General features: G+C 41.3%; 1 protein-coding gene across 21 annotated transcripts in view; it reads right to left on the reverse strand.

The window, feature by feature from the left end:
* The window catches only part of TJP1 (tight junction protein 1), a 255,598-nt gene extending 246,473 nt beyond the window's left edge, over positions 1-9,125 (reverse strand). For 8 of the 21 annotated variants that reach the window (XM_049108387.1, XM_025438107.3, XM_049108383.1 and 5 more), the window contains exon 1: positions 8,934-9,125. In XM_049108387.1, the coding sequence (XP_048964344.1) occupies positions 8,934-9,106 (173 nt within the window). In that variant the 5' untranslated portion in view covers positions 9,107-9,125. Of the gene's footprint in view, positions 1-1,082; positions 1,165-7,402; positions 7,963-8,064; positions 8,106-8,514; positions 8,660-8,933 lie in introns of those variants that run through there. The other 13 variants (XM_035714237.2, XM_025438115.3, XM_049108385.1 and 10 more) reach the window with 6 other exon arrangements.
* Between the last annotated feature and the right edge of the window lie 4,475 nt (positions 9,126-13,600).

Below are 13,600 nucleotides of genomic sequence, written 5' to 3' on the forward strand. Positions count from 1 at the left end.
GTATTTCATTATATAGGTGTACCACAATTTATTCAACCACTCTTCTAACCAATGGGCATTTAGCTTTCAAATGTTTGTTATCAAACTATAAAGCAATGAACATAGTTAACATCTTTGCGCACATAGTATTTACTTAGGAAAGATTACTAGAAGTAAAATGCAGGGTCAGAGGTTTCTAGATGTTGCTAGGTACCACCTTTCAAAAAGGCTTTACCAACTTATACCTCCATCAACAAGATTTAAGAAAGTATGTTCATGTGAGGGTGGGAGTATCCTCAAGTGGAAGAGTGACTTTATCATTTTATAACAACTTCTCTGTATCCTTAATTACACTTACCTTGTTGAAGGGCTGATTTCTATTAAAAAAGACTATTTTGGAGTTTTCCAACATGAATATGGATTTGAAACTGATCTTTATATATTAGTTTTTCCTTTACATATTTCAAGTCTGTTGTATTAGATGCTTTAATGTTTATAACTCATATCTTTCTGGGATTTAACCTTTCATCATATTAAAAGTCTCTGTTCCAGTTAAAGACTTTACCTTAAATGCTATTTTGTCTATTAATTTCCCCATCTACATTTATATATTATCTTTTTTCTTGACTTATCTTTTTCTGTGCTTGTCTTTTCCAAGCCCCTGCTGTCTCCCCCTGCCCTTCTTTTAGCTATACCCTTAATCTTGTTAACTCTTTAGCAGCATGTAACCAGATTATTTTTTCTCTTTTCTTCTTTTAAAAATATTTTATTTATTCATGAGAAAGAGAGAGAGAGAGAGAGAGAGAGAGAGAGGCAGAGACACAGGCAGAGGGAGAAGCAGGCTCCATGCAGGGAGCACGACTTGGGACTCGATCACGGGTCTCCAGGATCAGGCCCCGAGGATGAAGGCGGCGCTAAACCACTGAGCCACCCAGGCTGCCTTATTGTTTTCTTTTTTATCCAATTTGGGAATCTGTATCTTTTGAGAGAAACTTAATCCATTCAAATTTGTTGTGTTTACTAATATATTTAGGTTTATTCCTGCCACATTGTTTTATAGTTTATATTTTTCTAGTTTAAATGCTTTCTTTTTCTTTTCCCACCTTTTTAATATGATTGAGTTTTCTATGTCTCCACCCACCCCTGGACTCTCTCCTTTCCAACTCGTAGTTCAAAGTTACACATCTAAAAACAAAACAAAACAAAACAAAACAAAAACAAAAAACAAAGTTACACATCTTATTAGGGCAACTCTTAACTCTAGCTAACTATATACACACACATATTTATATATTTATATGTGCATAGGTAAATATATGCATACATATATACATACTTCTATATTTCCAGAATACATTTGTACACACATATATATTTAAACTGAAATATTTCTATCAACATCTACAGTTCAGTGGTATTCCTATCTGCTGTTCCACAAGAAACAACATTAAACCCACCTCCGTTTCCCTTCTTTTCCAACACCAGGACAACCCTACCAAAAGCTCCACCCTTTCTTGGAAATAGTTTCAAGGTCTCTTAACTTCTCTTTCATACTTTTGATCCCTTTATTCTTTAGTGGTTCTTTAGCTTACTCCTCTAGATTGCTAACTTGCTTTTCAGTTTTATCCGATCAGCCATTCTCTTTCAGTTTAATAAGCAAAGGTTAAATTTCTGAAGTGTCTCATACAGTGTTTTATTAATATTCTCTTGCATCTTTCTGAAAATAACCATTTAAATCGATGGTTTTTCTATTTTCTCAGGACTTAGTTCTTTTGTTTGTTAAGTACAGTAATTCTCTTAATACTGGCTTTCTCCAACTGTTTGGTAATTTTTAATGTCTACTTATACTTGTATTAGAGAACATCTGTTTCTGCATTGTCCAGATTATTGTGGCCTGCCTTTGGCAACTCTGGCAGGGAGATGGGACAGGCTGTTATGAAGTAACTTCTCTTCTGGGTCACGGCTCAGTAGCTATCTCAGCTACAGCCCTGTGTCTCTGGCCCAAGAGCTTGCATTCACTGCTTTGGTAAGTGAGAAAGCAACACTGTTGTCCACAACTTGTCACAAACTAGGGAGGCAAGGAGTCAACTGAGCATCGAATCTGTTTAATTCCCCAAATGTCCTCTGCTCCTTCCATCCCTGGAATGCTGCTGCACGCTATCAACCTCTCTTTGTGCAGAAATGTTCTGCTCATTTTGTGGACAGTGGTTCCTACAAGGCTTTTCTCTCAGTAGATCCATCCAATCTAGTATGTACATTTCAGAGATTCTGCAAAAATGTTGGTCCATTGATGGCATTTGGTGTTGTTTACTCAAACTGTTAGTATTTTTGTTGTGGCTTTAAAAAAAAAAAAAAAGTAGTACATCGTACAGTGTTGCTCTCTTCTCTGCAGAATAAAAGCTTCCGTGAAAATAATGAAGAATTTCATTTAAGAGAAGAAGGCATATAGGAAAGAAAAACAGATTTGCAAAACAATATGTAAGTCTTAAGTTCTGTTTCTTTTCTCTCTTTGATAGCATTGATTATGTGATATAATCATAAGAAATTAATGTAAACTTTTTTAAAATTTTTTTTAAATTTTTATTTATTTATCATAGTCACAGAGAGAGAGAGAGAGGCAGAGACATAGGCAGAGGGAGAAGCAGGCTCCATCACTGGGAGCCCGATGTGGGATTCGATCCCAGGTCTCCAGGATCGCGCCCTGGGCCAAAGGCAGGCGCCAAACCGCTGCACCACCCAGGGATCCCTAATATAAACTTTTTGACAAAGATATTTTTCACAAGTTTTTCTCTCATTTGACTTGAAAAGTATCACTATTTACCTTTTTACCAAACCTAAAATCTGAAGTCTGTGATTTTATATACACCAAATGTATACATGACTGACAGCCAAGAAATTTATTAGACTTAACTCAATGTAATATCAAGTCTAGTGATGAAATCAGGAAAAAAAAATCCTATCTAAATATAACTAAAACTCCTAAATATAATACTTTTCTGCTGGAACCTCGTTAAGAATAGAGAGGAATATTTACAATTCAGTTAAGACGAGCTGTACTTGGATACAAAAAGCCCAGGAAGGACAGTTCTTTCTGACGTCTCCACATGGAGATGTGGAGGAAAAAAAAAAAGGAGTATTTTGTTGTTGTTGTTCTAGTTTTTTGGTTTTTGGTTTGTTTTTGTTTTGGTTTATTTATTTATTTATTTGAGAGAGAGAAAGAGAGAGAGACAATATAAGTGGAGTGAGTATAGAGAGACAGAATCTTAAGCAGGCCCCACACCCAGCATGGAGCCTGATGTGGGGCTTGATCTCACAATCCTGAGATCATGACCTGGGCCGAAATCAAGTCTTGGACACTTAACGGACTGAGCCACCCAGATGCCCCAGGCATATTTTTAATCCCAAGGTCCCACTCTCCTGATGGTGTGGTCTGAACTGAATTAACTCAGACTCTGGGCTTTATTTCCCAAATATTTAGGAGAATGGCCCTTGATGACAGGGAAAATAAAGTTAGTAACTGAGATGTAAGCATTTTGGGTATTTTCCCTTGAATTCTGGGGAAATCGATATTTAGCTTACAATGAAGTTTTTTTCCTAATTCTTAATTCCATTTATTCATCTCTAGGGGATGACTGGGGAGAAAATTTCTGCTTCTCTCCACTCTGTTCATAACCTCTGTAATACAACCATGTTTTTTCTTGTGGTCAGGGCTGGCATGCTTGACAGGCAGAAACCCTCTCATTTGGTTTCTTTTTTTTTTTTTTTTTCCTCATTTGGTTTCTAATGCAGAAGTTTGGGCTCACAACAATTTCTGACCACGGTTCACTTGGAATGAACAACTCCTAAGCTTGCCTACCTCATCCATCTCTAATTTCTAGTGGAAAAGATCTCAGTATTAACAAAGAATTGGGCAAAAATAATCAAAATGGTAGAAATTAAGCAGTTACACAAGAACAAAGTACCAATAGAAATAACACCTAACAATCTTTCTACATGATATTAATTTTAAAATATCAGGAATTAGGGATGCCTGGGTGGCTCAAGGGTTGAGCGTCTGCCTTTAGCTCAGGTGGTGATCCTGGGGATCTAGGATCGAGTCCTGTACCGGGCGCCCCACAGGGAGCCTGCCCCTCTCTCTCATGAATAAATAAATAAATAAATAAAGCCTTAAAAAATATATCAGGAACTGATAACCACAACCTACTCAAGAAGAATACTGATGGGTGATAGCAGAGCATCTTTCCCCCAGACAATGGGAAGTACAAACAAGGGTGTAAGAACAGAGGCCTCGAGATACTGCTAAGCACAGCAAGGCAGCTGACTTTAGAAGGATACTGAATTCTTGTGAAGGATGCTTCCATTAATGCTGGTAAAATGCTAATTTTTGTCTTTAAGTATCAGACTTCAGAAGCCTTAAAATGTTTATATACATGGCTGGCCCTTAGTTGTACATATAAATAAGAATGTGTATAACTGGCTACAATTTGCGCATTAAAGAAACTAAGAAAGGGATGGATGCTAACTAGACTTACTGTACTGATCATTTTGCTATATAGATAAATACTGAATCATTATATTGTACCCCTGAAAGAAATATGTTGTATGTCAGCTATACCTCAATAAAGAAAAAAAAGAAAGAAACCAAGAAAGGATGTGGATATTAGAGCCATTCCTGTCCCATCACAGGAACCTCTGTGACCCATGAGGGGGCTATGGGCCACCCTTGGAGAAACAACATTCTATAAGGCACTTTCCAGTTGTTTTGTACCTGTTTTCGGTTGTTCTTCCTTTCTAGACTGTCACGTCCCTGCTCAAATGTGTTTTTAACCCCAACAACTGGCATAAAACCTGATGTGTGACTCTGGGCAAGTCAATGACCTCATTTGTAAAACTGGGAGGAAAACAGCAGCTACTTCATAGTGGTGCTGCAGGTTATATAAGGATGTTTGGAAAGCACTTCTACTGGGCCCATTAGGTAATAAACTCAAGGAATGGCAGCTCTTTTTTTTTTTTTTTTTACAGAATCTGCCTACTGGACAACTACTTGAATGAGTGCACTGATGCCACACCACCTTCAATAGTTACTCAATCAAATAGCGGGGAGAAATGTCTTTAGAGGCATGAAGAAAATGAGGTGACATTCTCTTTTCCCCCTAAGATCAGTGTAAATGATACTAAGGGCACTCCATGCAAAAATCTGGATGAATAACAATAAAACTATTATGAAAATATTTTTCACATTTCACATAAAATCGACAGGAATAACAATTGTTTGGGCTTCACACCTATTGAAAAGCAGAGAGTTGGCCTCAGTACCTGTACTTGATTGGTTGGTGCTCCCTCTCCATTTTTCCTAACCCCAGGAATCTGTGAATGGGACTCTCATTTAGAAAAAGGGTCTCTGCAGAAATAATGAAGGGTCCTGAGATGAGATCATCCTGGATTATCCAGGTGGACTCTAAATCCAATGACAAATGTCCTTATAAGAGACAGAAGTGGAGAAGACACAAAGACCATGTGAAGAGGTAGAGAAATATGGGAGTGAGTCAGCCACAAGGAATGCCTGGAACCACCTGGAATGGGGAGAGGGCAGGAAGGATTCCCACCTAGAGCCTTCCCGGAAGCCTGGTTCTGTAGACACCTTGATTTCAGACTTCTGGCTTCCAAAACTGAGGGAGAATACACTTCTGCTGTTTTAAGCTACTGAATCAGTGGTAATCTGTTACAGCAGCTCTAGGAAAAACAGTGCCCTGCTGCCTCTTTTCAGAAGCAGCAAATATAGAAGATACCCACTGGCTGCAAGCTGCACAAACTCACACCTACTTTGGGTAGAGGTCACAGGCCTTAGTTCTATGTTCTTAAACACTAATGATTCAAAACCAAACAGTCCTACTTCCTAAATTTCTTGGAGAAGGAGACAAGGAGAAGACAAAGTTCTTGCAGGCTCCAGTGATGCAGATCTGGCTGTTTGTCTGCTTTACTTTCCACCAAAAATGGTGTACAAATCTATTATTCCTTATAGGAATTGCAGAGCCAATCAGAAAGATGAAAAGATGGTGCACAGAAGAAAGCTAATGAGCACAAGTGGTCAAACTAGATAGAAGTGTGGGGCCAGAGCCCTGGACCAGGCAACCCTATCCTTTATTTCCATCCGCATAAGCTTTGCAGGCATGCCATCGTTCCACACAGACTGCAAGAATTTAGAGAGAGAGGAACACAGACAGCATGCACTTTCGCGTAAGCACATTCATATAAATCTTCATATGTGCCACAACCAATTATCATAGTATCCTTCACATCTTCTAAATGGGTATAGTGCATCCCAAGGTCCGACAATCCATGCTGATGTCTGCTATTGGTTCCTACCTACCATGCTGGAGTCAGAACCCATATCCACACATCTTCTTGCTATGTAATAGTGCCTGTCTTAATTCCCCATATGCCGTTGGCTCTAATACTGGCAAAATGAAATGTTATCTAGAAAATCAATTCCAGAGGATGTAAGAGAGAGATGAGTCAGGCAGCACAATATTCTTCACAATATTCTTCAACTTAAAGAAAGGACTATATATATATACGTTTGAAGTACCATCCACTCTAGAGTTTCCATCATGTATGCTCTTCACTTTGCCATTATAGAAATTATATTAGCATTTGCAAATTCACTTAACATTGAGCAGAAATTCTGGAATGCTCATTTAAAATTGTGGATAAGTTAAACAAAATCCCCTGGCTTTTTCCAGGCTCTCTCTTCATTAGATGGTTTTTAAGTACAGCCCTGGTTCCCTGCCTGCCTGCCTGCCTGAAACATGAATCTCTAGAGCACAAAAGTTACCTGGATTTTATTTCTTTGTGTCCTCTCTTCACACACTGTATTGGGGAATGTATTCTCAGAAGCAGCACTCCACTGAAAAAGAATAAACCTAGTATCCTGACTTGGTGGCCCAGTGATGCTAATTAATATTCATGCCCAACAGTTCCTCAAACAATATTCCCACATCTTAGTTTTTAAATTTAACATCAAGAAAATTTCCTTCCCGGTTATGCATTATTAAGAACTGGGTAATGGGCATTAAGGAGGGCACATGATATGATGAGCACGTGTCATACGCAACTGATGAATTATTAAAAACTATATCTGAAACTAATGATGTACTATATGTCGGCTAATTGAATTTGAATTTAAAAAAAGAATAAATCTATTCAACATGTATCTTTTCAGAAACTATTTTGTACCAGATACCAGTTATAGGGGACTTAGTAATGAACCAAACAGACAAAAAGGCCTGCCCCCATGCAACTTACATTCCAGTGGCACGGCTGTGTGTGTGTGTGGGGGGGTAGTATGCATGGCAATTAAGTAAAATATGTAGTGCCTTATATATTGTAAGTGCTCAGGAGAAAAAGCAGAGCTGGTGCTGACCTCTTTTTTTCTTCTTTCTTTCCTTTATCAACCTGAAAAGCCATCTTCCAATGTTACTGCTTCTTGCTTCATAATAGCGACAGTCTTCATATATTTGCTAAAAATCTTCTTCCGTGGACATTTCTTAATTACTGCCAACTATTACCAGTCTAGTCCTTGATGTGTTATCCCTTGCTATTCATCAAATTAAAATACTGTTTGCAGAATACATCTCTCTCTTTTTAAAAATGTTTATTTGATTGAGAGAGGAAAGGTGGGGGAAGGGGGCAGAGAAGGAGGGAGAAACTCAAGTGGCCTCTTCACTGAGGGTGCAGCCAGATATAGGGCTGGATCTCAGGACCTCCAGGTCAGGACCCCAGCTGAAACAGAGTTGGAGGCAGTGCCACCAAGGTACCCCTAAATTTCTTTCTTTAAATAAATTATTAGAGGGAGGGCGGTGAGGAAGACACTAATAGTCACTAAGCACCCATTATTCAGCCAGACCTAGTGGCAGATGCTTTGTATTCATTATCTCAGTTGATCTGGGTTATGACCCCAGGAGGTAGATAACATCATTCTCACCATACAGACCAAGAAACAGATACTCCAGTAACTTGCTTAAGGTCACAGAGTAAGTGGCACAGCTGAATTTGAACTCTGCTGCCCATATTTTTTGGTCTTACCTCCAAAATTCTTCATTATGGGGCATTCTTTTTTTTTTTTTCTTTTAAGCTTTTTTTTTTTTTTTTTTGGTTGCTCCATCTTTATATTCCTTGGATCACTCATTTAGTCTTAGATGGCACAAACTACTTTTCTCAAATGCCTACCAGCGGCCTCACTTCCTTTTCCCTATAACCTTGAAATTCAATTCAATTAAAATGGAACTGTGTCCATCTCCACAGAACCTCGCCGACCACAAAATTTAAAATCAAAATAGCCACTGAAGAGCAAGGTTGCTGACATATTCTTTTGACAGTCCCCATCCCTTCGCTGGACTATCTGGTGACAGAGCCTCACGCTGAAGCCTCGAGGCGGCGGAACGCCCGGGCAGCCCCGGGGACGCCACATGCCCCCCTTGAACGCTCACGGAAACGCGACGCAACCCGAAAGATCATCAGCTGTGGCCGCCAGACCTGCAAAACTTCGGACATTTTTTCTTTTAAGGGCGATCTTTTCCCGTTACCCCCAATAACGGTTTCCAGGTCAGAGGAACTGGAACGCGTGCAGACAAAATGCAGCCCGCCTCGTGCCACTAGCGCCTCGGCACTTGCTCCCTCGCGGCGGGGGCGAGCGGCGGGGGCGAAACCCCGAGCGACCGCCTCGGCGGGGACCGGCTGGCAAGGACAGCCCCGGGCGGCAGCCGCCGGGCCCCCGCCTTCCCTCCGGGCGCCGTCTGCGTGTGGCGGCCGCACCTGCCCGCGGGGCGCGGGCCCCCCCACGGGCTCCGAAATGGCTGCTGCGCTCGGCGCTCCCCGCGCCCTCGGGCCCGCCCGCCCGCCCGCCCGGCCCCGGCCCCGGCCCCGGCCCGCGCCCGCGCCCGCCGCGCCCTCACCACAGCCTCCTCTTGAGCGGCAGGAGGCTGCCGCGGTTGGAGGGGGTGACGCCGATGGCCATCTGCAGCACCGTCAGGTATTTCTGGTACTTCATCTTGTCCCCGCTGCGCTCGCGGGCAGGGCCCCGCCGCCGCCGCCGCCGCCGCAGACACAGCCCCTCCAGGCGCCGCATAGATCAGCTCTGGGCCATCCGCCGCCGCCGCCACAGCTCCCGCCGCCACAGCTCCCGCCTCCACAGCTCCCGCCGCCGCCGCCGTGCGCGCCCGGCTCCCGCGGCTCCCGCGGCTCCCGCGGCTCCGGCTCCCGCTCCCGCTCCCGCTCCGGCTCCCGCCGCCCTCGCCGCCGCGGCCGCGCGTGGCCGGAGCTCCCGCCGCCGCCGCCGCCGTAGCCGTAGCCGTGCGTGCCCGGCCGCTCCCGCCGCCGCCGCCGTGCGTGGCCCGCCGCTGCCGCCGCCCGCACCGCCCCCTCCGCCCGGCCCGCGCGGCCCCCGCGGGCGCCCCGGGCGGCGGGCCCGGCTCCACTCCTCCTGCCCGAGCGGCCGGAGCTGCCGGGCCGCCGCCCCCGCCCCCGCCTCCCTGGCCCCGCGCCGCGTGTGCCTCGGTCTCCTCGGAGGCTGCCGTCAGAGCCTTTGCAACCGTGTGGAGTCCAGGAGAACCCCCTGACAACTCCCAGAAGACAGAGAGAAAAAAAAAAAATGGTTTTAGTCTATGATTCTCGGTTAATGGTTTGCAATCATCATGTATGTGTTCTAGCCTAAAGTGTTTGAAGATTTTATGTTTACATAAAAATGCATCTATGCAAAGTGCATGTATGTGTATGATGGTGTATATACGATACATGACGTATGCACCATATATGTGTACGTATCTGTGTTTGTGTGTGGCATATATGTATATGTGTGTATTTTTACATAAAAATGCACCTATACAAAATGCATGTACGTGTATACACATACATGCTATATATAATACGGACGGTGTATATACTATATACACGATGTATGTAGCATGTATATGTGTGTATATATGTATGTGTGTATTTTTACATAAAATGCATCCATGCAAAATGCATGTATGTGTATACACGGACATACTATATATATATAATACAGAAGGTGTATATACTATATACATGATCTATGTGGCATATGTATGCATCCATATATGTGTGTGCATATATATATATATATGTATACAGTCCTTTCTTGCACAGTACTTTGGAACTGTACCAATGACCGTGAACCATGCAAAATTGTTTTATTTATTTATTTATTTTGCAAAATTGTTTTAATGATCAATTGGGAAAATTAAGATTGTTCCATGACCTTTAAAATTTTTGTCAAAACAGTCCAAACTCTCTTCATGAGTGGTTGTAAATTTATAAGGAAATGAAAAAAAAAGTAAAACTAATCATTCAATGCACTGTAGTTTGAAATATCACAGACATTGAGAATTAAGCTGTAAGTGTATTAAGTGAATGGAAAAAAAAGTAAGACTAATCATTTAGTACACTGTAGTTTGAAATATTACAGACATTGAGAATTAAGCTGTTTGATAAGAGAAACTTATCAAAGGTAACTCGAATAGTGCTCGTCTTCTCCTGGTAGAATTGTCATATAGAGCATCTTTTCTGAGCCTTGGTGATGCATCATGTTTGGATGACTTTCAAAATTTTATCCTCTGAGCTTTCAATGTGAAATATGTCAGAATTCCTTTAATGTGACATTGTCTGGGACATCCTCATCCTTTTCATCACAACCAGTCTCCTCATCCTAGTTCATATTCAGTAAGTTCCTCTGGCTGCAAATCTAGACTCTCTGGAAAGACGGCAGTGTCAGTATCTTCACAGTTGCCTGTTTCTTCTATAACACGATTTATATTCCATTCAAATTTCCCTTCACTTCCGTCTATCATTTTTCTCTTTGCTGCACTATCATCTTTGTTTAGCAATTCTCTCTGAAAGTTTCCCATTTTCATACAATACTGTGTGGGTTTACCACTGGGAGATACTAGATTATCAACTGCACACTTTACTGTCATTACCTGAACTATTGCAGATGTGCAGTTACCAATCACTGACAGACTTTGAAAGAATGGCTATGATTGCTCACTGATCATGATACGTATGTTAATTACATGGTGATTTGTAGAGCTACCATGGAACTTTATGCATTTTTCTCACAGTTAATAGGCTATGATAACTGAAATGTGAACCATATTGTTGAGCTACTGGTGTTATTTAACTAAGTCATAGTAGCTCACATCAGGCATATCTGAACCTGCAAAGCAAGGACTGCTTCTCTGTGTGTGTGCGTGTGTGTATATAATATGTATATACGAACAGTACAGATAAGGTAACTTGTACACCCATCAGACAGAATTACCAAATGTTAACATCCTCCCTCCACAGTACATCTCTCTTGTACCTCTATTTAAACACTGCATTTTCAAGTTAATTAGCATGTAAAATTAGAACAAACAAAAAACAAAAAATAAAATAAAATAAAACAAAGATCTTCTAGTAGGCTCCCAACATGATTTCACAGTAACTTTGGTAAGAAAGCTCATCTTAATCCACTTCACTTTTCTTTATCCAAATGTTTTAGCTCTCACAAAGAATGAAGAATTGGCAGATCTTTGACATTTCAAATGTTTATCCACACACGGGTCAGCACCTTGGAGCAGTACTTTGAAAAGGCATCAGAGCCTATACTTACATCTTCATCCTCTTTTATGGCCTTTTATATCACCTTCTCATATTTCTTGTAAGATATTTGATGAAAATACTGTGCTATACTCAAGGATTAGACAACTGAAGGCTGAGGGATCAATTCAGGATAATGAAAGATAAAAATAAACCTGGTAGAAGCACTTCCAGAATGGCAGAAAATCTGCTTCTCCATAAAAAGGGAATACTGGCTAAAATTGTCAAAATCAACCTTCTCAGAACTTCAGAAATTAACCAAAGACTTGCAACAAACCAAAGAGTGTGTATACAAGAGAAAGTACTGAATCTTGGTTGGAACAGTGAGCTTTATAGCATCTGACTTGTCCAATTCACATCTCTCCAGCTCTGTGGTAGTCTTGTAAACCAACAGCCTTATAATTAAACAGTGGTTTTGAAAACCAGTATGCTAGCAGCCACTGGAGGCAGCAGAATGGGTTCAGAGGTCCCCAAAAGCCTTATCCCCAGAGAACTGTCATTATTTGACTTGAGAAGCTCCATCCATAGGGATTGTCTTTATTTGACGTGGCTTAGAACTCACTTTGTGCAGATAGCCTTATTCCTATTCCTAGGACATTTGTCAGAAACAATCAGAAGCAATTGTTTAACATCACAGCTACCTGAGGTAGTGAAACTAGTTGGGGCTAGTTTCACCAAAAAATTTAAAGGACAGATGGAGAATGAGATTCCATAATATCAAGGACTATGCACATGTTCAGGAAATGCCTGATAAGGCCCTAATCTCTCATGTCTGGCTGACCTTAAAGTTCAGTGGCAAGCAGAAAGGGAAGGCTAGGGAAGAGTTGTAAACTACTTATCAGAATGTTGAAGGTGTACACACACACACACACACACACAGCTTCTCATCAAAGACTGGGACACTTACTGGTTGGAAAACATTTAGGGAAATTTCTGTCCAATAATTGGCTTATACTAAACACCTGAGAAGAAATTTTGGTAGCCAAACATGACAAAGAATACAGACTTTACAGAATTAGCTCAGCAAAGTCAATGAACAAACAAAACAACAACGAACCACCAGTAACAAACCCTGGAGTGAGATGGGAAGGATATCATTTCTAGAGTTGCCACATTCTATTATTCAAAATGTCCAGATTCCAACAGAAAATTATAGGACTTGGAAAGCAACAGAAAAAAAAATGGCCAAGATAAGGGGGAAACGCTGTTAATAGAAACTTTGAGGAATCCCAGGCATTGGATTTATTGGACAAAGACTTTAGATCATCTGTTATAAATATGTTCACTAAAGGAAATCATATCTAAAGAATTAAAGGGAATAAAGGGGAAAGGAGAAAAATGAGTGGGAAATATCAGAAAGGGAGACAGAACATGAGAGACTCCTAACTCTGGGAAATGAACTAGGGGTGGTTGAAGGGGAGGTGGGCAGGGGGTGGAGGTGACTGGGTGACAGGCACTAGCGGGGGCACTTGATGGGATGAGCACTGGGTGTTATTCTATATGTTGGCAAATTGAACACCAATAAAAAATAAATTTATAAAAAATTTAAAAAAATAAAGAAAGGGAAATCTGAGAACAACGTCTCACCAAATACATAATTTAAAAGAAGATTGAGAGGATCCCTGGGTGGCTTGGCAGTTTAGTGCCTGCCTTCAGCCCAGGGCGTGATCCTGGAGTCCCGGGATGGAGTCCCACATTGGGCTCCCTGCATGGAGCCTGCTTCTCCCTCCTGCCTGTGTCTCTGCCTCTGTGTGTGTGTGTGTGTGTGTGTGTGTGTGTGTGTGTGATGGGTAAATAAATAGAATCTTTAAAAAATTTTTTAAAAAGATTTAAATTTTAAAAATAGAAATTTTGGAGTTGAAAAATACAATGAAGTAAAGTATTCATTAGAAGAACTCAACAACAAGTTTGAAATAGCAGAAGTAAGAGTCAGTGAATTTGAAAATAAGTCAATTGAGATTAT

Source organism: Canis lupus, chromosome 3, assembly GCF_003254725.2.
Source record: "Canis lupus dingo isolate Sandy chromosome 3, ASM325472v2, whole genome shotgun sequence".
Taxonomy (NCBI): domain Eukaryota; kingdom Metazoa; phylum Chordata; class Mammalia; order Carnivora; family Canidae; genus Canis; species Canis lupus.